At 39.1% G+C, this 25,305-nt stretch overlaps 1 protein-coding gene across 1 annotated transcript; it reads right to left on the reverse strand.

Annotated features, from left to right (window-relative positions):
* Positions 1-110: 110 nt before the first annotated feature.
* Positions 111-24,331, reverse strand: LOC136679399 (vasoactive intestinal polypeptide receptor 1-like). Its single transcript, XM_066657901.1, has 13 exons — positions 24,171-24,331; positions 22,050-22,158; positions 15,309-15,416; positions 10,311-10,411; positions 10,008-10,105; positions 9,093-9,225; positions 7,424-7,577; positions 7,145-7,205; positions 6,497-6,566; positions 6,063-6,154; positions 1,892-2,021; positions 1,044-1,085; positions 111-922 (listed from the first exon to the last, which is right to left on the reverse strand). Exons 1-13 carry the CDS (start codon positions 24,213-24,215, stop codon positions 767-769), a joined length of 1,299 nt encoding a protein of 432 aa, XP_066513998.1. The 5' UTR covers positions 24,216-24,331; the 3' UTR covers positions 111-766.
* Between the last annotated feature and the right edge of the window lie 974 nt (positions 24,332-25,305).

Genomic DNA, 25,305 nt, shown 5'->3' on the forward strand with positions numbered 1-25,305 from the left:
TACCATGCTACCACTGCCCCCTACTGGCAGACAGTAGCACAGGCTGACATTACATTAAATGTTTTTATTTACTATCATAACCTGCTTAGTTTCAGTCAGGCACAATGACAAACAGTCCAGGTATCAAACACAATAGTCAAACAATTTCGTGCAAAATATTTTCACAGGATTGCACAACGCCGTTTCTCAGGGAGATGGTTCTGTAAAATTCTATCCAACATCGTAACAAGTGCCCAAAATCTGTGTATTTTTGGATGGAGCAAGGTTGATGGCAGAGCATGGACAGGACAGTTATGATTTGGCAACGTAAATGATAAAGGACTTAATTTACATCAATTACAATATTAGCAGCAAAATGTAACCAAGTGTAACCTAGGATATTATCCAGTCTTTGGAGGTTTGAAGGTTGAAGCTGACTTTGGAGCTACTGGTTTTATCGAGACGACTCAGGCTTGTACGCTAAGTTCAAACATACTGCCCCACCCCACCCTACCAACCCCAAGGATGCTACATTAAACAGGTCTAGACTTCTAGCCAGACATCCTCTGCAACACAAGGCTGTGTTGGCGCTGTCACCCGTAAATGAAAATCTCCTCCTGAGACCAATTCAGTGTTCCTCACACGGGCTTAATGCTACTTGATCCAAGCTCCATCCCTTTATTTGAGGCAGACAAATCCAGCTGTGCTTGAGCTCTTCAGCCCTCAGAACACGACAGCAAGTTCCCACTCATTAATGACACAAAGCCGTACGGTGAAGCCTGTTTGTTCACACTGTGGACACATTACCGGAACACACAACTGCCTGAGGGTCGCCTCTCTCCAGAACGGTGATCTGGGTGACAGTGATGCGGCGCTTTTTTCCTGGGCTCAGATGACTCTGTGTCTGCCACTTTCTCAGCCTCCTCTTTAGTTCTGTCTGCACCTGAGGGGACAACATGAGTCCACACACAGCACATTGCACACAGCATAACACATCTAGAACTGGCACTGTACTACAGGAGACACTAATAAGTTGCTAGTGTTCCCGCTGCTGGAATGCTTACCTCTCCATTGAGGAAACAGTAGAGCAGAGCCACCACGAAGCCCTGCAGTTAAAATATAAATAAATAAATAAAGCAACACTAGGTTTTTTTCAAAGACACATACAATCTTTAACAACCAAAATGTCTGAGTAATATCAAAAGAACTGATCATCATCTGAAAATGTCAGCTGTCCTATATATTATGGAAACATATGAAGTAAAAAAATAATTATATCTTTAAAATATATATTTTAAACAAGTTCTTAATTATTATTCATTCATTCATTGTCTGTAACCGTTTATCCAGTTCAGAATTGTGGTGGGTCCAAAGCATTCACTGGAATCACTGGGCGCAAGCGGGAACACATCCTGGAGGGGGCGCCAGTCCTTCGCAGGGGACTGGGACACACACATTCACTCACACACACACCTACAGACACTTTTTGAGTAGCCAATCTACCTAACAATGTGTGCTTTTGGACCGTGGGAGTAAACCGGAGCAGCCAGAAGAAACCCACATAGACACTGAGAGAACACACCAGACTCCTCACAGACAGTCACCTGGAGTGGGCCTTGAACCCACAACCCCATGATGCTGGAGCTGCATGACAGCAACATTACCTGCTGCACCGTGCCGCCTCTTAATAATTTGTTCATTATTATTATTATTATTATTAACTTATAATTGTACTCCAGAGCTGCTTCACAGCTTACTACATTAGTTTTACCTCTCTCTGCAGGTCTTCTGCAAGTTTTCTGTCTGTGTAAAATTTTGTGTCTCTGTATTGAGATGCTAACAAATAATCAGGGGTGAGAACCCCATCACAACAGCGGCCTTCATACACACACAGAGAGAGAGAGACACACACCTGAAAGGAGCCGAGACCAAGTTCAATGTAGAGTCGTGCTGTCTCTCCTGTGTTCTCTGGCAGGAAAGCAAACACAGTGTAGTGCATTCCAAACAGAGGGATCAAAAACAGGGTGGACTTGGCAAGCCTCCTGCAAAAACAAGTTTAAATTTGCACACAGTAAATAGCAGATAGATGCAAAAGTTTTACATAATGCTTTTCTACTATAATGCTCATTTTTACTAGCGCACCTTTGGGATTCGAAAATTGTTGATTCACTATATTTTTACACATTCCGGATTAAACAACTTCATTTACTGCTTGTGAAACAGTTTATTATATTTCATAAGTGTAACAGATAACAGCATTTGACCTCATATAACAAATTTACAGTTATCTTCTCTGTAAAGAGCCCTGGCCTAGAGCGTTGTTTTTTCACATTTTTATGTCTGACCAAAATGGGAAACCTGCATATATGCATAACGATATAACAGTCAACCTTTTTTTTCTTTTGTCTGGAGAAATTTCCATAATATTCACACACTGTGTTGATATATCACACCACTCTCGAGTATCAAAGTTACTACTGAAGCATCTGGTGATATTGAAAAACCAAATGAGATCTTTTTCAAATATCTTGATAAAAAACTGCAGATCAGCTAATAAAGTGTAAACACTTCAACTGTGTGTGTCTGAATAATCAGCCCAATCTGCTGCTGTGCTATGCCTGGGGTAGGGATTCTCCTAGTCTGCATGTATGTGTATCGTCTACAGAGACACACTTTCAAACAAAGCCAAGCCTTGGCCTAAATTGTTCTGTCACTGAGGACTCTTCACTGAACAGAACTTGGCTCAATTTAAGCTCAGAACACAAGCCTATGGGGAATTATAATGCTAAGTCACCAGTACTGCATAAACCCACTTGTTAATAATCCATTCTAAATGCAAATGTGTAATTGCATAAACACTGGATGAAATTAGTTTATTTAATGAGTTTTGGCTTCATATTTGAATATCTCCAAGTATCTCTAGACCTTCAGGGATATAGTTGGATCTGGGCTACATTGCTAACATTATCATTCCACATAATGTGACATGGACCCCTGCTGGGTTTAGTTTTGACAATATTGGTGGCATATTGCTAAAAATACTTTCTCAGACTCTTAACCCAGCTGGGGTTATTTAGCTCAAACGTTGGCCATCTAAACAAGTTTGATTTTATCTAAAAATAAGGTTCCCTCAACTGTAATTACATCAGGAACTTTATCGCAGCTGCCCTCAGCTAATTGTCATTTCCATGCTAATTGCCGTTAGCTCACTTCACATCACGCTTCCCAATCCGCCTTGATTACACCAGAGGCAGCAGGCAGTATTAGCTTCTGACAGTGTAGCACACTATTTCTGGGTTCGAGGGCATCCCTGTGAATAAGTTGGGTCACTGCTCATGTTCCATTTAGTCTAAATGCTAACAATGTTCATTTATGTTACTCTGACATAATTAAGGCAGAGCTGTTAAGACACTTAACTGTGTTTCCCTGGCTCTTTTTCAGTGCCTTGCTAGGTGTCTGCTTTATTTTTATGAGCATGAAAATGAGTACGCTAATCATTCCTACAGGATACTGGTGCCTTTTTACTTTAGCATTTTTCTGTCTTACTGCTTTAAAAACCAGCTATAGATGTTAAATTATACACTCTAAATTACACACACTAATTCATACACATAAACCTACATATGTAGCCAGCATCTCTAGTGCTAGTTTTGGAACCACTTTCCTGTAGCACTTAGCATTTACTTAATAACAAAATATTTTAAGTTTAATGTAATTCATATACATTCAAACAGTTATATTAGATCACTCTCTGAGAGCTACTAATCTTTACTCCTAAATGTATCTGTAGTGTTATGTCCATTAGCTTACTAGCAGGCAGCTAGTGAAATCATATTTGTGCTCAATGTAACTGAGCACAACGAGGCAAGTGGTGTGGAGAAGCTAAAACAGTGCCAAACTACTAATTAGATGGTTAATTACCTAACAAAAGATTTTCTACATACTTTTTCTTCTAGCTATAAATAAATATATAATGAGTCAAGCTTGAGATACTATCAAGTTTTACTGCCTATGGCATGATTGTCTTGGTAATTCTGACAGAAATTAGAAAATATATTTGAGTGTTTACATTAAAAACCTATGTATTATTTGCTGTTATGTATTGTTTGTGAAAGTTCCCTCTTTCAAGCTTTTTTTGTCCCTGCCTCCTTTGAGAGGGTTAAGTATTAATTAGAGTGGGTCAGACCACATAAAACTCACTATAGTCAGAGCTGGCAGTTTCCTCATTGTATTATTCTTCATGAGCTTATTTCACTATCAAATGGTTTTAATGTGCAAGTTATTTCCTTATCTCAGAAATTATTCTAGTCACAGAATGCCAGTGAAGGAAATTCCTTCAAAAACCCTCTCTGGCAGCTCTGTTAATGTAAATATTGTAAAGACCACACATAATTATAAAATGTGACAAAATTACATTGTTCAAGCAAATTATCCAATAAATGTTGGTATCTGCCATTAATCTGTAGGCTAATGAAGACTAGCTTTAACAGGAATCTGTAGGGTGAGCTTCCTCTGGCTGCAACAAATACATTTATGATGACCATCACAGTTGTCCAGTAATATGTATGCCCTCTTTGCATTTATTTCTACATAATCAGAGCACAGTTGACACTCATATAAAAATCTATATTATTGGACTGATAGAAATTAAATAACTTTTTAATTAACTTACATATTTAAGAGTGTAAATGTATCCTATTGAACATAAACTTGGAGTACAATTTGGACAGCAACACTGCTGTCTATCAAAGGCAGCATTATTTATATGTGTGTGTATTTTATGAGACTTCCTGGTAGATGTTACTGTATGCAACGTGCCTCGAAGTGCTTGCTTACATTATTCATTACCTCTGTTATAAAAATAGAGTGAATAATCGATGATTGACAAGACAATTATATGGTCAAAAGACTCCCTCCAGAACTAAATGAATGAAAAATTTCTCTTTCGCCGTTGTTGAAGAAAAGTCATTCAAGGACGTATTATTATATGATGCATTGAATGACGGTAGCAATGCATTTGCAGAACTGTGGAATTTTTATGGTGATTTATAACTTTTGAAGAACAACACTCTTGTGTTGTCCTCTTTCTCAGTGATGTTTTAAATCAAACTCACAACATGTAACATGCTGTTTTGTGTTCCGTTTTTGTTCCTTGTTTGTGCTCCCCTTGTCATGTGACTGTTACCCCCTGTCTTGTGTCTGCTTCCTGCTTGTTCCCTGTTTATGTGATACCCTTCCCTTGTGTTTCTAGTGTCATGTGTCTTAATTAGTACCCAGGTGTTTCTTGTTGGTGTTGTCTTTATATAGTCCTTGTCAGTGGTTCTTGTTTGTGGGTCATTGTATGTATGTTTGCTTGATGAGCCTTAGCCTTAGCCTTGTTTATAATTTAGCCTATTATTTTGTGTTTAGCTCATCAGCTTCTGTATTTAGCCCTTTTGTTTAGTTCCTTAGCTTCTGTGTTTTGCCCTTTTGTTTAGCGTCACTTTTGTCTAATTTCCTTTAAGTTATTGTAATAAAACCTCCTGCACTTACCTCCTTCCCTTACTCCTACACACCCCCAGTCTTATTACACATGCCAAGGTACTTTACTATTGGTTGCTTTTCAGTGATGAGAAAAAAGTAAAGGGTTAATAGAAAAGGTGCTGTCACCCAATGTGTTAAAAGTCAGGAGTGAGTTTGTTAGGATTTCACTCATGCATAAAGGATGCTCTAACAGCTGGAACATTAGCCATTCTCAGCCACATCTTAATTGGAATGAACAAAATCTCCTGCTGAAAAGCAGAGGAGCATTCTTCCTCTTTATATTCTTTACAAACTCACAAAGACACTATATAGCTGTCTACATAGTGACAGAGTCGACTGAATTCAACAGAAAAAAAAAGATTATAGAGTCAGTTAGTTAGTCTGAAGATTAAAAAACTAATTTGAGTTAACAAACTAAAATAAAAACTACTGTTTTTAAATATAATAATAATAAGTATGCTTGAATTAAACTTTTGAGAATTTGGAAGCACCCAACCTCTTTCTACTCTGTCTCTGCAGCACTCCCGGTGAAATATCCTTTGAAAACCTTCCTGACTCACATGAAATGTCCTGTGTCGTTGCCTCCTACTCCTGGAGACTTTAGCTTCTGAACCAGGATCCGGATCACATTCAGGAAGATGACGATATTACCCTAAGAGAAAGACTTCATGTCATTGTGTAATATTATTAGAAAAATTATAGCAGAAAAAAATATGCAATGCGCCACAAACATGCCATTATGCAACGCATTATACATTTTTATATAATTCAAAATTCATTATGTGTATTTTACTCAGTGCTGGCTTCTAAAATCTAAATACACTGTGTCTCAGCATATACAAAATCTGCCCTTTTCACCAGATCTTCTTCAGATCCATTTCTCGGCTTAGTGCACTGAACCCTGACTGATAAATAATGCTGCATGACCTAATGCTTTTGTTATCACCAATGACTATAAAGGTTAAACTGATAAATCAGGTCCATCTTTACACACAAACAAGGATGCTGTTATTGGGCCTTTGATGATCCACCAGACGCCCATGTTATCAGTGTCATCCCAGCATCTGTAAAAAGAAAATGTCATCAGACCAGACCAAGTCATCTTTGTTTTAATAAAAGCCCAGTGTCTCTGATAACTTCAGAGAAGACAGGAGAAACATGCACATTCCTTAATAACGTATAACGTATGTTTGCCTTCCTTTTGCTTTTGTGCTCTCAGAAGTTTCCTGAAATATCAGTAGAAAATGTTCAACACAAACTATGGAGACAGAGTTTTATGACGTTAAGACCAAGGGAACATAATATATCAAATATCAAAGCTCTTGGCACGATATTAAAATGTTCAATCACATGGTTACAAATGAGTTTTTTTAGAAACTCTAGCCTTTCTCTGTCACACACAATGCTACTACGTTTAGAACGTGTTTTTACAACTCAACATCACTGGACAGCTCAACAAGCTTGAGCTAGAGCACTATAAAACAACTCTGTTATGTTAGCTAACAGATGCTCACATTGAACTGCCCTTTGCTGAGTGATGAATGGATTCCTGATCTTGAATAGACAGATACCAAATTTTGAAACGAGACCATTAAACTAAAAGCCTCTTTATGTTTTGCTTGTTAAAGTAAGAATAGCTTACCCTCTGTTGTCGTAGAAGTTTCTTGTCAAAACCCAAACAACGAGCACAATTGATGGCACCCCTAAAACACAGAAGATGGGCTTAGAGTTAGCTTAGCTGAGGTAATGAAACTGAAAAAAAAAAAAAGAATTGAGCTGAGAGACAAATGCACTCTCAAGAAAACTAAATTTATGGCTTTGATCACATTCCAGGACATTTTGAAGAGGGTGCGCTCTCTTTGAAGCTAATTAGACGCAGGCCCTGCTCTGAGCTCAGAACTCATTTGCTTGATGCACTGACCCCAGCCTATCAGGATGTACCACCAGAAGTATTTCCTTTGGGAGACGAAGGTGAGTGCCAGCAGCGTCTGCAGGTACATGCCCTCCACCAGCAGCCAGAAGTAATTAGCCAGGATGCTGAACTGGAAGAAGGCTACAGCACTCTTACACGCCATCTGGAGAGAGAAGCGTGCAGTGAAAACATGAAGACAGAGCCATCCACTTGCATTAACACAGCCGCAGTGCTACAGTCGGCCAATACACACAATAACAGAGCCCTATCAGCAGGAGAGGAAGCCTAAACAGGCTATTAATGTTCTGAGTGCATTTGTTCTCTCACAAAATTCAGTGTTTTTAACAGGTTTCTTACATTTTAACCTACTTTGCATACTCCCTAAAACATCTGTATACAGTTATTTTAATATATAATTGCTGATGTGACTGATTTTTATCTCCAAATCTAGCTAGCCATAAATTAATACTATTATTATTATTATTATTATTATTATTAATAGTAGTTGCCCTAGCAACGGTAGAAACATTATCATTGGTGTTGTTTTTGTGTATTATATTTCCATAAAGTTACCCTGATTGTAACCTTATTATTACTGTGTCTTTTATTATTATTATTATTATAGTTATGATTCTTGTTGCTGCTGCTGATCTTGCTGGTTTGAAATGTCAGGTATTGTTTGCACAATAATGATCCAGTTTTCAAACTCCTGACTTATTTCCTCTGAAATAAGGTGCTGTGGGAAGCGCTTTACTGTACGGCTCTCTGTGTGTCTCAGTAGCTGCCTGTCACTTAAATAACATGACCCACTTCCCTCCAGAGAGCTTTTACTGCCTCCTGCCTCTCTGCATGGATTAACAGATCAGAGAAACAGAAAAGTGCTGCAATCTCAACACAGGCGTGTTTATACCCCCCTCATCTTCTCAGCTCTCCATTAATCCTCCACAATCCCACTCAACTGATATGTCAATAATGAATAATGAATGTCACTGTGTTTGTGCTCATGCTGTAAAATTTCTCCAGACGTTTACTTCAAATAAATCTGCACATTTATACACTGCAATATGTTAAATATATCTGGACGGGGCTTTTAAATTATTCATCTTTCATCGCTCTCATTGTTGACACTATTATATAAATTATCTATTATATCAATCCCCATCTCCAATTCAATTTTCAGATCTTAGATGTTAACTTGTAGAAATAATATTATTATCACGATTTCTATAAAACTAGCTGTGATTTAAACTGGTTCTACATATTTCACATCATATGTTCATACTGTCACAGACCTGGCCGAATGCTCTAAACATATTCATGTAATAGATTTTTGTATTGGCGCTTTGAGAGGCAAGACTTTAGAGGTTCCCAAAGCTCTGCCTTGGTGACCCCACATTATACACATTGTTTTTTAATTAACAAGATTCTCACTGGCTGTGTGTGTGAGGTGTGTGAAGTAGATAAAACTACAACATGCAGAGCTTGGGATCTTCACAAGTTGAATTGGAAATCCCTGTGTTAAACACTTTACACTTCTGTTTCCTTTCACCACCTCTAACGTTTATGTTTCTCTTGAACGGAGCATTTAAAATCACTCTCCATGCCTATTTTAACCAGTGAATTACACACTAATATCTGCTTTTTAAGCTGTCTACTTCTCACTTTCTCTGTCCCTCACCGTGGACATGAAGCAGTGGTCCAGGGACTCGTCAGAGAACAGAACAGCATCTTTGATGAAGACTGCACTGGCCCGGAGGATAAAGGAGGCAAAGAGGTTGATGTGTATGTAGTTTCTCGTACAGTGGAATTTCCTGGAATGGACAGGCACTTATTTTTGGTTATTGGTTATTTGGTTATTGGTAGGCACTTATTTTGACTAATTTTCTCCCCTCATCTCATTATTGCTCATCTTAATTTACACCCTTTCTTTTAATCTCCTGGCCTCAATGAGCTAAGGTAACACTGGGATTCAAATCTGTGATTTCCTGGGGTCATGGCTGAGTGGACGAGGACACGGACGTAAACGGAAGGAATATTTATTGAGAAACAAAAGCACAGACAGAAAATAATCAAGTAGGACAAACAGAAATACAAACTAGAATATACAGAACAAACCAAACAGAAAACAACCATGAACTGTTGAGGACATACTGAAAAATACACACCCACAGACAAGAACCGACAAAGCTGCACTGAAATCGAGGGGTATATATATATACAAAGGAGAACACCTGGAGGATATAACGAGAGGGCAGGGCAACAAAGGAGACACAGGTGGTGACACTGACGAGAGGGCGGTGCCAATACAAAAACAAGGGAGGAGACAGGAACAAAACAAAACCAGAGCCATGTGCTAACAAGGACACTCAGACAGACAAAGCAAGAACAAATGAAACAGGGCAGGAAGCGTGACACCTGGTGATTCGCTCAGGAGCTCTTGGCTACCCTTCTTCCTGAATCATTGGTTTACTTGAATACCAATACTATTTCTAGAGTTTGAATGAGGCTATTCTACCCACCTCTCGTCAGTAGTCCATTAGTGCTAATTATCAGTAAGTTGACAATGGCCCAGAGACCAAGACAACCTTTGTACCTGAAGGATGTGAAGACAACGATGGCTGTTATGAGAGATATCAGCGATGTGGCGTATCCTGCTGTGTACACCTGCTTAAATGTTGAAAAGTAGGTTGTCTAAAAAAAAAAGGGAATAAGATGGTTGAATTATATTTATCTCTGACTCACATTTTCTTCCCCACTCTTACGATGAAAGAGACAGAGCCGACTATTGTGTTTATCCATCAAAGACCAGAAAGATGACAAAGAAAAGATCTAATTTGACAGTCTAGACATTAAGGTCAAGGGGCACAACGATATTTTCAAACACAAGTACATTCACCTCAGATTCAGGTTCTGCGTCATCTCCAAACTCGCAGGCTTCCTCGTAAGGAGGATACAGGTCGCTCCAACCTGCAGCTGTACAGTTCCTGTAGATGTAACCTGGAATATTCAACAGATGATTTGTACTTGCTCAGTGTTTTCTGGAGCACTATCAGCCTATGGACACTGCTACGTGTAAAAAAGATTAAAAAAAAAAGTTTAATGCACTGTAAAAACACTTCAATCCATAGAGTGTTGATATGGCAGAGACAATATATGACGAAGGTAAGCCAAGATAATCATCCTTAAGTACCAGGCTTGATATCTACTTATGTCACTCTGCCAAGTTCTGAGGGAATTAGGTTTGCCCTCCCGAGATTTTAAGCTGTTAAGGATTCAGAAGTGCACTGTTTAAAGATTTAAATCACTCACTAAATGAAACCTTCCACAAACACCTTGTGCAGAAAGGCATGGTCCGCTTCCAGAATTCCACTAAACTTCAGTACTTAAGAAGTACTTAAAAACTTGCATGGAAGAGCACAGGATCTTAATTAAAGTAATGGACAGCCATTATCATCTTTTGTCTTTTTTACATCGGTAATAAACTTGTGCCAATTGGCTGCTGTAGACCAACACCACTCAATCTTCTTTCGGATTAATATCCTTCTGAATTAGGTATGAATCGGAGTGAGATAACACTTTTTGGTTTGGAATTGTTTTATTGTATATTCTACAAAATCTCCACAGAAAAACATGAAATGAAATGGGATGCTCTGCAGCAGCTGCACATAAACAAAGAGGAACAAGAAGCTCCTCAAAATTAGGCTGGGTCTCATTGCTCTGGAGCAGAGGCGATTGCTCTAAGACTGCAAGGGAAGCTCAGCTTCCCCTAAAATGTCTAAAAATAAGTGATCAAATATATACTGTTGTGTCTACATGTCATTGAATAAATATGCACTAAAACGCACTCAACTTTTGTTCAGAATCAGCTTCTTATCACTGGTAAAGACGCGGCTTTCCTTTCAATCATTCCTGCAGCTTCACAGTGCTTTAAACAGTGAGGACGCTGAGCGTCCACAGAGTTCAATATCGAAGTGCAGCGAAACGAGACGAGTCATTGGATAAATGCTGGGCTTTTTCCCGCCCATCGGACGCTCAGCTTCTGCATGACGATTGGATGAATTGTCTGAGGCTGAATCCCTTTTTGATTGACAGCGAAATGAGCGAATCAGCGAACGGAGACTTTCTGAATCCTCTTAGCGGCATTTTCTTTGTTAAAAACAATTAGTGACAAATCGAACTTCTATTTCTGGTGGGGTTTTTTGTAGCTGCTTGTGTTTGGAGACTGTCTTCTATCACTCTTTCTGACTTTCTGACTTATCGCAGTTTCTGTCCAGTGGGTGCTGCTGAGCCCATCCACCGTCACAAAGCACTTACAGGCGGACACACTTCACATGGGCCAAAGCCGTTTAAGCAGCCTAGCTCTGCTGACCATTGAGAGGACACTAGTCAAGTCCCTGGAAAAGACGCCTTGTTGGTACGACAGGGTCACAGATCATTTTCTTGAAAAGGAACGGAGGGTAGAATTTACGTAGAAAATAAACCGACACATTTTATGATGTAAGCTGAAATTGAGATTCCCCTCCTTGAAAGACCAGCATCCGCCACTGCTCTGGAGCTATAATAACCAATACATTTGGGTTAAACTGGAGTGGTGTTTGTGATTCAAATTAACAATTCAACATCAGTACTGAATGTCAGTATCTGATCTCATTAATACTCTTGTGGATGAATGCACTCAAATCCTTACAGAAATGTTCCAACCTGGAGTGTAAAGCTGTTACTGCAGAAAATGGGGACAAACTATCTATTAATACCCTTGATTTCAGGAAAACACCTGGATGAGCAGGTGCAGCAAATTATACACCATGCGTTGGTATTTTAGTCTCATTAAAATGTAGTTCTGTATATGAGATGCATTGGTGGTTCAATGGTGTAATTCTCCCCTGCCAGGTGGGATGCATGGATGTGACTCCCATCAGTGCTCAGTGCTGCTTTTCTGCAATTTCCCTCGAGACCTATAAAGTTCTACCTCTGAAAAACTATTTAAGCTAAATAATGTTAGCCATGTCATCAGCACACAGCAAAATATTCATCAGTAAAATCACACTAAATTACAGGCTTCCATAAAATGTTGTGAAAACCTGGAAACACATCACAGAGTGAGGCACAGAAAGTAGGGCAAATCTGTGTGGACGTTCTGAGAGAGCTCTCTTCTCTCTGGTCAGTCCCAGAACTACCCGATGTCTGTAATTAAGACTTTAGGTGGGTTTAACACAGTGCAGGCCTTTGGTCAATATCCCTGCTCTACGCAGTGAGCTGTTCATTTTAAGCTCCAATCACTCACAGTGGATTTAAGAACATTGACACAAGCAGCCAAATTAGAGGGAATGTGTAATCCTCGAGCCTCTTGTGGTTTTAGACAAAAAAGTAATCAAAGAATCACGATTGGGAGCCCGCAGTGATGTCATCAGCCGCCAAAACAGGGCTAAATGAAATGTGTGATTATGATTATTTTTTAATATATATATAATGCCATCTTAGAGATATCTCTTCATGGAAATATCCTTGAGTTCAATGGAGAGAAAAACATGTAATTCCCAGACTGATTTTTGTTTATCCATATTTTTGTCATACTGTACATTTTATCTCTGGCACTTTCCCTCAGAAGACTAATGATGTAATGTCTGCATAACTGCTGAAGATTGCCATTGACTGTAATCTTTACGCATTACATGTCTGGTGTACATAAATGGATAAGGCCAAAATTAAAAAAAAAATGTAGTCATTGTTTCATCAGTTGTAAACATGTCTCCCACAATATTCTATTTTCTAGTTTAAAGATGAGGTCCATCTTGTCATGACGTGTTTTTAAAGTGGGAGGAACATAGGAAAAACTACTCTCACTTTGGTGTGGGGTCATGAAGGTTGATCTCAGTGGTTCCCAAACAGATATTGGCATAATGCATGCTGCGTATTGTAGTGAAAAATCAATGATGGCAGGGAACAGTGCAAGTACAAATTCCTGATTCCTATGACACCAATGAAGGACAACCACGTATATAGTAATATGAACAACAACAAGACAAGAAAACATCAACAACAAGAACAAAATACATATTTAATCTAAGTCTGACACCGTCCCTTTAAAATCGCAGATTAATAATATGTCTTTATTCGAGTTCTTCCAACAAGATCTAACATTAAATGAACAAAACTAGAAATAATAATTTGGCAACATAACAATTAGCTGGAATGTGTGAGTGTGTGTCACCCCGCTAAGGACTGGCGGCACCTCCAGGGTGTGTCCCTGCCTTACGACCAGTGATTCCAGGTAAGCTCCGGACCAACCATGAAACCTGACCTGGATAAGCGGTTACAGACAATAAATGAATGAATGAATGAATGAAGTTAGCTACATTTTCAAATCATGAAAATAGTTGTTAGGAAATGTAACATTGGGTCAAAATATTAACAGAATTAAATGCTAATTGATACATGAATGTGTATAAATGACATTCAGACTGAGCTTCTAACACTACTGCACATTCATTAGCATATGCTACATCTTGCAACACCAACAAGAGCGTACCTTGGTTGGAGCTAAGAACCACTCAATCAAATATAATAATAATTAACTTACTAATTATTCCAAACACTCTCAGTGTTTAATAATGATGAAGGCTTGATCCACTGTCTCTTGACACTGCTCTGTCTCTTAGTGGTGTTAATAATACATCAACCACAAAAGTGTATATGATTAGCATGATAATCATGGCCCTCTGCACTAATAAACAGCACACGGGAATGTTAACAATAGAAGGCTATTGTCTTATACTGAGGATTTTCCATCACCTAGACAGTTTTAGATGATTTTTAATATTACAATTGAATTTGAATTACCTTTGGCATGAGTCTGAGTGGGACATATGATTCAGAACTAATCATCCAACATCAGCAGTTGGCCTTTATAAATCATAATCCAGTCTCACTATATCCACCTGTAAATCTCACTCTTGACTCACTCAATATAATGAAAATATCATTTCCATTACATTATCAAATCTGGCATCCCTCCAAAGTGTATTATTTCTATTTTGGTATTTACAAATTCTGCAACAATCCTGGAAAAAAACATTTTTAATCTTCTGTCACTGTCATGACATGAAAACTTTTTTCAAAGGATGATCATAACTTGACTCTCTTCGAGGGAACATGGCTTCTGTAAGAATGTAATTTTCAGCACTCTTTCCATCACTGCCAGGAAAAGGAGGCCAGACAAGTCTGCGCAACATTTTTAGCACTAGCTCCAGCATAGCTCCTCTGGGTTTCTGTGCAATAAACACTCACAGCATTCTCTAAGCCACTGACCTGTAAAATGCTGTGACTTTTACACCGGACACTAGACCCACTAGGACACCTGGCATAGCACGACCCTGATGCATGCTGCCCATTTCCCTCCAGCTGAAAGATTCCAGGCACTTTAACCTCAAGACTTTTGATTTAGGTCACAGAAAGTCGTCTGCAGGAGCCTTTTTAGAGTCGCTAACTCTTAGAGTGTCAGCAAGACAATGAGGCTAAGTGTATCTGTACCACTCGTGAATGTCTGTGACATGTGCAGTTGACAGTTTTCAAGCATGAAAAAGAAGGGTATTATGTTTCGGAATGAAATTTTACCCAGGATTGTGACCCACTTTACCATGCCTCCGAAGTGCCAGGTGTGCCTTCTTGCACATGTGCCAAAGTAAAGTAGGTTTGAGTGTCTGATTCAAATGAAAGTGACAAACGAACACGTTCCAAAAGGCTTCCTAATTACACTTTATTTCTTTTGTGAGGCAATTTAATCTGCAGAAAGCAATGATGCATTTTGTGTTATCAAACCATTTCCTCATTCAACACAGAACAAAGCAGCTCCACTGACTGTTCATTTTGGATCACTGAATGTGATGTAACTGACCTTGCTTGCTTGAGAAGTGTTGGAAGACTTCAGAGCAGGACACATTGACCACCTGACCGACGTCTGCTCTAAGCCAGCATCGTATCTCATCCCACTCTGTCCTGCAGCCTGAAACACACCAGAGTGAAGAGAGGGGTCCGTCAAAACAAAAGAACAACTACTCAACAACAGCCATTTTTTAATCTAGCTTGCCCATGACCGATTAAGTTATTTATCAGATTTACCGCTGATGTCAAATCAAGTCTCAGCTCCTCAACATACATCGGTATACCATCGTCTGTTAATCCCCATCCACTGATCCTGTTTGTTCTTCATTCTGCTGATTCGTTTATTCAATTATTTGCTATGCATCGTCATAGTTACACACTTTCATGGGTGTGCAGATCTCTGGAGGAGTTGAGAAAACTCCAGAAGAACTGACTCTACTTTGATGAACAGAGAGATAAGACTGAGGTACAGGGAGGACACGAGGAAGTGGTGGTGTAAAACATCATCAAAGGAAATGGAAGTTTAAAGGAAGCTAGATGTGATGGAAGAGGAGCTTTAGGCAGGGTTCTACTGCTAAATGTGAAATATTAAAATGGGGAGGACAATGCCTGTAACACCCCTTCCATCATATCTAACTCATCATAATGGCATGGTAGCAAAACAGAATATCATAAAATATACCTTAATAGCACGATTGTGAGTGTAACCTTCACACCAATTTGGTTATTCACACCCAAATTCTGTTTTTAACTACTCTTTATTTAGCGTTTACATTTCCTAATGAATGAACCAATAGAGTGGTCCATTAAATGATATTAGTGTTAGTTTTTTTGCTTCTTCTTGTTTGATTAAAGTGACAATATAACCAATGACTGTTCCTTGCTAATCCCATAAAATTTTTATTATGTGCTGGAAATAACTTTTCTTCTTGTATCAGTTCAGCCGGAAGACTTTCTGCAGCTATCCAAACTGTGTGAAGCTGCCTATGAAAAACATTCCTGGCCAAGCTTCATTCGCCTCTTCCACACGCTTTGTCCACTCTGGTGTAAAATATTCCAAATACTGGCCTCAAGGCCCTAGAGACTTTGACATGAACCAAAATAAACTTCACACAGACTGATCGTGGCTTCAGCGAATGTCAGATAGTTAGTGATGTCACTGAATATTCATCAGATGGTCACATACTTATAGGCTTCTGACTAAAACTCAGTGAGGTACTGTTCAGTGGTTGACTATATACAGTGTAATATATTCTATATTTAGAAAACAATGTTCATATAATAATAATATATTAATAATTATTTCAAAGCTTTATTAAAATAGGAACTTTGCATTGTCTTAACCTAGAATATTTATTAATGTGGTTGTTTTATTTTGCAACACTTTGGTTGACCCTTGCTGTCTTTTAAATGTGCTATAAAATAAAGTTGTCTTATCTAATATGATAGAGCAGGGAACTGGTTAGTACAGGAGTGTCCAAACTGGTTCATATAAAAAAAAATTATTAAGGGCCAGTCTCTCTTTCCAAGTATATTAATAAATAAATTATTTATAAGTGTTTTCAAAATATGAAAAACACATTTACAAAACAGTTTATATTTATTAGCTATTGAATTTCATTTTGGGCGGCACGGTGGCACAGTAGGTAGTGTCACAGTCACACAGCTCCAGGGGCCTGGAGGTTCAATTCCCGCTCCGGGTGACTGTCTGTGAGGAGTTGGTGTGTTCTCTCTGTGTCTGTGTGAGTTTCCTCCGGGGGCTCTGGTTTCCTCCCACAGTCCAAAAACACACGTTGGTAGGTGGATTGGCGACTCAAAAAAAAAAAGTGAGTGAATGTGTGAGTGTGTGTGTTGCCCTGTGAAGGACTGGCGCCCCCTCCAGGGTGTATTCCCGCCTTGCGCCCAATGATTCCAGAAAGGCTCTGGACCCACCGCGACCCTGAACTGGATAAGCGCTTACAGATAATGAATGAATGAATGAATGAATTTAAGAGCATTTACTGCTGCAGGATATCAAAAGAGTGTAGAATCCGACATTTGGCTGCAGATATTACCCTCTCTCTTGAAATCGCCGGTTCTTACTCTCTACCTTGGGTTTTTTTTTTTTGTTGTTCTGTGAATTTCTTTGCTGGCCCAGAGAAATGAACAGCGTTTAAGCTTAGATCAGTTCATTAACAGTGGTGCAACATCCTATACATTAGCGCACTGCCACCGTCAGGTGAAAGAAAAAACCTGCCAATTGCTAGCGGGCCACTAATGATGTATTCTTTAAAGTGAAACCGCTGGCCAATTAAAATCTTACTTAAGCTGGACTTTGTACATCCCTGGGTTAGTAGATTATTTGCATATACAAAAACATATAAAAAGAGATATATAGAATTTATACAGAGAGAAAACCATAAAGACGCTAGTGCACTTGCAATGAGGCTTTCTGCAGGATGACCTAGATTCAAATTAAAGGCACATGATGTGTCAGTCTATGAAAAACTTTGGTGAAGCATTTACTTGTGGTTAAGGCGTTAGACAGGGTGACCAGACATCCTCTTTTACCCAGACATGCTCTTTTTTAGACAAAAAAATGTCTGGGCGGAATTTCACAAAGGTCTGGGATTTTGTTTTTCTAGAGCTTACATAGAACTTCGAGAAGCGTTTCGTTCACAAACTAGTCCCGCCCTCCCCTACTCCGATTGGTTCGCTTTAGTGAGAAGAGGGCGTGGTGAAGTAGCCTAAAATTTTCTGATTGGACGGTCTGACTGTAGAGCTACGGTTATTGGTCGATAACCTTCTCTGTAAACATTTAATTGGTCAGTCTGCACGTCAGTAGTCCTTGTTTACGTCAGGCAAAGCTCGTGTACCTACCCTCATCTCGAGCAGCTGTGCCGAAACGTAAATGTAAGATCACGGATGAATTCAAAAAGAAATTCAAAGAAAGAAATGTTTTGTGTAGCAAATAAAGGTTTAATGGACCTAAAAGCACACATAGGTTCAGCTAAGGATACAATGGCAGCGAGGGGCGAGCTCATCACCCCCCGAGACGTGTCCTCTTTTTCACCATCTCAGATCTGGTCACCCTACTTAAGATCCAAGGGGCACATGCCCATGTGGGTTCAAATCCTGCGCCTGTCAAGGGCTTGAGATTTGTGTGGGGAGTTTGCACAGAGAGCCATATTTATTCATGTAGTACATTTTATACAATACAAAGACAATTTGAAAAATTATTTTACAAGGTAAAAACAAATAAAAATTTGTAAAATGTAATACAAAATGCTGAAGTGAAATTCAAATAGAGCACAAAGTAAATTAAAGAGAATGTAAAAAAAATGCTTAATTAAGACAAAATATCAGAATAAACATGAGAAGATTTAAAATGTATTTGAAGTAGAAGTAAAGGGACTAAAGAATTAACAGCATACGCAGGGTGCATGAAAGGCTGAGGAGAACAAATATGCTTCCAGTCTGCTTTTATAAATGTATACATTCTATGCACATCTTACCCTCTTCTGGGATTTTAACCCAGCTGGTTGCCATGTAGATGCTTAAAGCTGCCACACCTAGTTTTGGTTCTGTGTGCTGTTAACAGGCCAGATTTTACTGGTCTGAGATGTCTATTAGGGCTGCATTTTTCTATCATGTTGGAGATTTAATTTGACTCTTTATTATTCCATTTTGAAATGCGCTCTGTAGCTGATCAGGAACCAGAGAAAGATGTGAATATTGGAGTGATGTGTTCAGACATTTTTCAGTATGTCTTGGTAAATATATTCTGGAGGTTGTATTCGAATGGACTTTTTGTGGGGGCTGGTAAAGAGACAGATGCAGTGGTCTAACCTGCTGGAAATAATCTATTGCTGTAATATTTTGCAATCATTTTGCAATGTTTATAAGGCAGATTAAGTTATTAAAGCTAAGATATTTGGGCTGAGGGCTAATCAATTAAGACTCTGGGTCTTTCACTTGTGTTGCAGACATCAGAGCATTTGAGCTGAGATAAACCCTGACCTTACGTTCTTCCACAGGGGAGCGGAATACAATCACTTTTGTGCTGTCCTTGTTCAACCGAAGAAAATTATAATGCATCCATTTATCAGTTTGCTTAATGAATTTGCACAAAGAGAAAAAGGGAGCTTTGTACATTTGGGTGTCATCTGCATATCTATATATAAGTGATTTGTTTCCTAGCAGGATTTGGATGAGCAGGAGCATGAAATGCAGTTAAAATAGTGACTGATTTTTGAAGTACAGATATTATATATCTCAATTTGAGCATTACAAATGCAGCAAGTAATCAACAGTACAACCCAAGTACTGTAATATTTACTGACTTTTATACAGAGAGTATAAGAGGGTAATACACCAACTTGCAAATGCAATGTCAAAACACAGGTCACAGTATAGTGTTAAAGTAATATTAGTAGTTTTATAATCATAAAACTTGATGGTCCCCTAAAACCCTGGAAAACTGACCACCACATTTACCTTCAGTCCAAATTGTTGGAAGAATCTGACCCTTTTATAAAGAGCATAGAATTTCTTTGAAGAAACTGATGACATGAATGAATGAAAGTACCTTCATAATAAAGAAGACATGATGGAAAAATGTTGAGGGCTTTGGAGTGTACTTGATGCTTTTAGAGGCTGTGAGGCAGTCTGCAGATCACAGGCACATCTCTGTCTCTGCTGAAGGGAACTCATGTCATTTGGGAAGCCTACAGTTAAAACAGGGTCAAGTCTGCCTAAGGGAGACAATTTTCGGGCAATTTATGTAGCTGGACCAATTGGCATGTTATAAAAAGCCACAGGGTGGGCTGAAATACCAGGCACAAAAATACACCAGGCAAAAGGCACCTAAGCAAAGTCCTTTACATTAATGTTGCTGCTAGCCTTGCGCCCAGTGATTCTGGCTAGGCTCCAGACCCACCGGGACCCTGAACTGGAAAAGCGGTTACAGACAATGAATGAATAATTGAGTATATATCATATTAATATAACATTGATTTTGTTGCAATAGTCTGTTTTTGAAATTAATACAAGTATTGTTCAGTGTTATTTCATATCGCCAAAGAATATCATAATCGCCAAAATACCCTGAAATATCGTGATATTATTTTAGGGTCATATTGCCCACCCCTAATTATGATACACTTGCTTTTTATCAAAAGGCCCATTATGAACATTTCAGCATTTAAGCAAAGTCCTGCATCACATCTGTAAATGTTGATGGTGCAGTGGGTAAGTACATGGACCACTAGACATGAGTTTGCATTGATTCAAATCAAACAAAACTTCTGGAAAAAGATGTCCCCCCATCTACATTCACATATAATTAGCATCTGCCAATTAGCCCAGACTTTTGCTCCTGACATCCACACCCACCGACTCCCTTCTATTCATAGCGCCTTAATTCATAGAACGGGTCTACTGGGAGAGATGAAATCAGCACAAGTTGTAACTCATTTCAGATTAACAATGCCTCTGTAAATCACTTTGGAGATTATGCCTGACAGTTAAGACCCTTTCACTGGGCGAATTTCCCACCGGTTTCTCTCAAGCCGTCTGTCCTTTTACCTCCGAAAAGCTTTCTGTGCTTTGTTCCTTTGTGTAAGACGAGCATCAAACAGAGTGGCTTCACAGACATTTACGCCGCCAAGTAATGCAAATTCGACCGCAATCTCTTTCCTGTCTGGAACCATGAAATAAAAGAAAGATTGGGGAAATTGACTGTGCTGTGCCTAACATCACCTTGCTGTAGTCAGAAGCAGATTTGAAACTCCTTTATTCTGTCTGCTGTCACTGTTTGATGCCAATATACATACATCTTTACACCTGGATGCTTAACAGAATACTGTAGCGTTTTTCAAGCATTCCCTTTCTGTCTCAGATCTCTAATCACATGGATGCTCAAAGTCAATGGGCTGTTGAGATGAATATTCTAGCACTTAAAAAATGATCTAAAAGCTTATAGTTTCTGCTAGCAATACACAGCCTGTAGAAGAAGCATTCTGCCATGGTCAGTTATAGTAACATGGTTAAGACCCTGTCCTAGAGGCTTAGTGTAAACATGTAGAGAGAACCTGGGCAAAGCCCTTGTCTAATGACATATCAAATATCTCAGCAAATACAAGCTTAAATTCTAAATATTTTTGGCTACTAATTTTCCTCATGAAATTATTGTTGAGCTCAAAAACACAGCACAGTGTCCACACCTCATATTGTGCCCCTTCTGCTGGGAAGGCCAGTGAGTGGTCAGAAGCATATGAAACAACAGAAATGAAATAAGAAAGATAAAAGATTCATAATCCACCAAGATGTTTATCAAACAGCTCATGGAATGAGGAAATGAATAAAAATAATTAAATATGTCTCCTTTAAATATTCAGGTCCTAAAAAAAGCAAATAATCTTGTGCTTTCTCTACAACAAACAGTTTTTAATGAGTATTTCACCATAATTAATGTGTAACTTAATCCAAAGTCATTATTCATATTCAATAATATTAAAATGACTCCTAAGGGCTATCAAGGCTTCTGTGGTTGATGCATGGACGAAAATCAATGTTATGACAGATCAAGCCCAGTGCTGTTCTACACACCCAGCAGATCCAAGCAGACAAGAACATGGCACATTAACAGAGTTCTCCAAAGGGGTTTGACAAAGAACATTTTAATGTTTAATATAGAAAAACGAAGCACTAGGCAAAAGCAGTGCTAGTAACTCAAGGTTAAACAAGGCTCCATCTGAGAAGGTGGTGCACTTACCCGGTGGTTCTGTCTGGTTCCTGCTCTCCCTCAGTCTGGTCTGATTGCAGAGCTCCTGGGCCCGCATGTGCTGGGAGATAATAGCACAGTCAGGGTGGATGGCCTGCACCTAAAGGCACAATCAAAAGATCAAATCAAGACATGTACAGAGCTACTGAAATCTGCGAACTGGTCCAGTCCTGGCAACCTTGACTAGACCTCTAACGTTCCTCATGGGTCTCGTGCATAGACCTCACCTCTATGTTCAGTGCAATTTCTTTGCTCTTAAGAATAAAGCTTTTTAAAGGATCTACTGGTTTATTGTTGCTCTCCTTTGCTTATTGTCTTCCATGATTAAGTGTGTTCCAAAGCAGGATAAGTCCACCTTTTGAGTCTTGGTTCTTATCAGTAACTCTTCCTCGTGGATTTGCAAGTGTCCTTTTGAGGCTTGGTTCTTCTCAATGATTCTTCTTCATGCTTCTAAGGACTTTAATGCTTGTTAAAATAAAAAGACTACTGTTCCAAATAATTTGGAAGCATTTGTATTGGTCTATTTTACACACCACGCAAAGTAGGTGGTAGCTGACATTTTTTAATTTTATATATATAAAAAGCCTAGAAACAATGTTCTGACAGAAATTATTTGCTTTCTTCAAGTCTCGGTTCCTCTCAGTGATTCTTCCTCAGGATCTTGTGGAGCTTGTTCTGACACTGTGTCCCGTGGCTTAGGGGCTGGACTCACTCAAAGCTGCTTGGTTGAAAATACATTTCAAATGAATGGAATTGAAATTCTAAGACTCATTCGAAAATTGACTGGAATCTATGGATGATTTATTAGTGCGCTGTGGTGTAAAAAATGGCCCATAAAAAAGAAAAGGGGGCAAGTTTCAAGGGTATTGCTCTCTTGATGCTGATTAAACATACAGTCAGATTCGTCCACTTCATAAAAATAGATGGGGCAGAGAAATACAAATATCATCAAACAGCAATTTGCAGATAAAATCCAAATAATGCATCTTAAAATCATAAATAGCTGAGGAAAAGGGACGATGGTCTGTTTAAAGAATGTGCAATATATGACACCAAGGTTGAAACATGAAATATTTAAACATATTAAAACTTCATTGGCTTAAACGCTAAAGGAAAGGCATTGGTCACGTCTGGAACTTCACCAGCTCTGAATACAGATTCTGTCCAACAATGACATGTAGAATAACTGGGGTTTGATAATAGATTTGTACATTTAAAAGCTTTTACAACAGAACTGGATGCTGTGAAGCAACTGCATATCTGCCTAAGCTTACCAAAACCAACTTCCGACTAGAGGTCAATAAAGTCCATGAGCACTGAGCTGTGGAGCAGTGCAGCTGCATTCTCTGGTGTGGTGGCGCTCCAGCCAATACATCTGGAATAAAGTGGAGAGGTGTTTGTGGTCCAGAACTCGTTATTCAGCATTAGCACCTGGGGTAACCAAGGTTCGTGAAGCTGGAAAGCACGTAATACTCCCAGGAATGGTCCAACATCTAGTGTAAAGCTGTTCCATCACAGAAGCAGAACTGCAGCAGAAGGGTCAAATTTCCTTTGAATATCTTTAATATCAGAAGAAATGTCATAATACTCATAAGGGTGGTAATATTCATATTGTTTCAGAATGGCGAGTTAGGAATAGGCTCTGGGTGGGTTGGTAAATGGACTAGTAAGACTCAAGTGGGCTGCCTATGTACAGAAAATGTGGGTGGCCCAGAAACTTTCTGGGTTTTCTTAATTTAAAGAGGTTTTGTGTTTTTATTCTATGGACAAAATAACCCTATGTTTAACCCATCCTGACCCATCACTGAACATGGAACGCATCCATATGTGGGGCAAAAAATTAACCCATGAACAACACTTGTTGGTACCAGCTGGGCTGTCCATATGGACCCACAAACCTCAGTTGCTTTGAACAGTAGATGAGATGAGAGAGATGAGAGTTTCAGATACAGCACATTTAACGCAGTCTGCATAGAGTAAATGCCCACAAATCCTGATCAAAATTCACAGCTATTTGATTAAACCTCGTTAAGAGTCTGTGTAGTAGCTTGAGTAAGAGATTTCCAAAACTATAAACAGAGAAGACGTTATGAAGTTATAAAGGGAACTTACAGCTCTCCAAAACATTGTAAATATCCACAGATAAAAGGCGTCCATGTTCAAACGTCACATAAACACGCAGTAAAATCCAGTTTTGTAATAAAAACGTAAAGAAAAAGTAAATGTTCTCAAACTGCGCGGTTGTTTTCTCCTGGAGAATAAATCCAGTCTCGTGGAGCACTAGCACGGACGTCTTTGGGCGCGCGCACCCGCGGAACATCTGCACGAGCGGACCGCGTGTTGAACTATGAAGAGGATCACCTCTGTGCCACAGTAATGGTGATGATGGTGATGATGATGATGATGCAGCTTGCACGGGAGCCACTCAGATTGCCTGTTCCACTTTAAATGGTGCAGCAGTTGCTCTCTGGCGCCTGGATCACAATTTAACGTGGACCGGTTTAACGAGTTCCCATAAGAAGCACACAATTTTATGTAAAAGTTTGGGCACTCCTGGGGTGTCAGATAATCCACAAAGTTGATGGTTTGATCAATAGGGATGTCCTTTAGCTGTTTTCTCATTGGAGAGGTGTGCCAATGAAATTCTGCTCTACGGTCTGCTGTATCCCCTCCGAAATAAACAGACACCAGTGATAAAAGTCCTAACCCATTCTTTAAGACTAAGAAGTAATTAATGCTCTCTGTGATGTGGTTTTTACTAGGGTAGAAACACTTATTTCAGATATGAGCCAAGAACATTTTACTAATAATAATATAAATCAAGATTTATAAAGCCATTCTGGCTAGTCATATTTCCAGAACGAAACCTCCTTAATGTAATTTTAACTAGCCATATGTCATCCCTGACTTACAGGGAATTTCACTCCCTCTTAGGTGCAATTAAATTTCTATTAGTAAAAACCCAATTTGCTTTCTGTAACAGAAAAAAAAATCTAGTTGCAGATATCCACACTGTAATTCTGATTACTAATATAAACAGGAAGAAGTCTACAGTTGTTACCTGAAATGAGTTTCTGCGAGTAAACTACTACATAAAAGAGATCTACAAAAAAGTCTTTTTACTAAAAAACTGAGATATGGCTTGCATGCTGGTGTCATCTGCTAAAATAGGGTGACCAGATTTGACACATGGTGAAAAAGAGGACGGGGGGGGGGGGGGTGTTGGGCGACTACTGACGTGCAGACT

Source organism: Hoplias malabaricus, chromosome Y (assembly GCF_029633855.1).
Source record: "Hoplias malabaricus isolate fHopMal1 chromosome Y, fHopMal1.hap1, whole genome shotgun sequence".
In the NCBI taxonomy this organism is placed as follows: domain Eukaryota; kingdom Metazoa; phylum Chordata; class Actinopteri; order Characiformes; family Erythrinidae; genus Hoplias; species Hoplias malabaricus.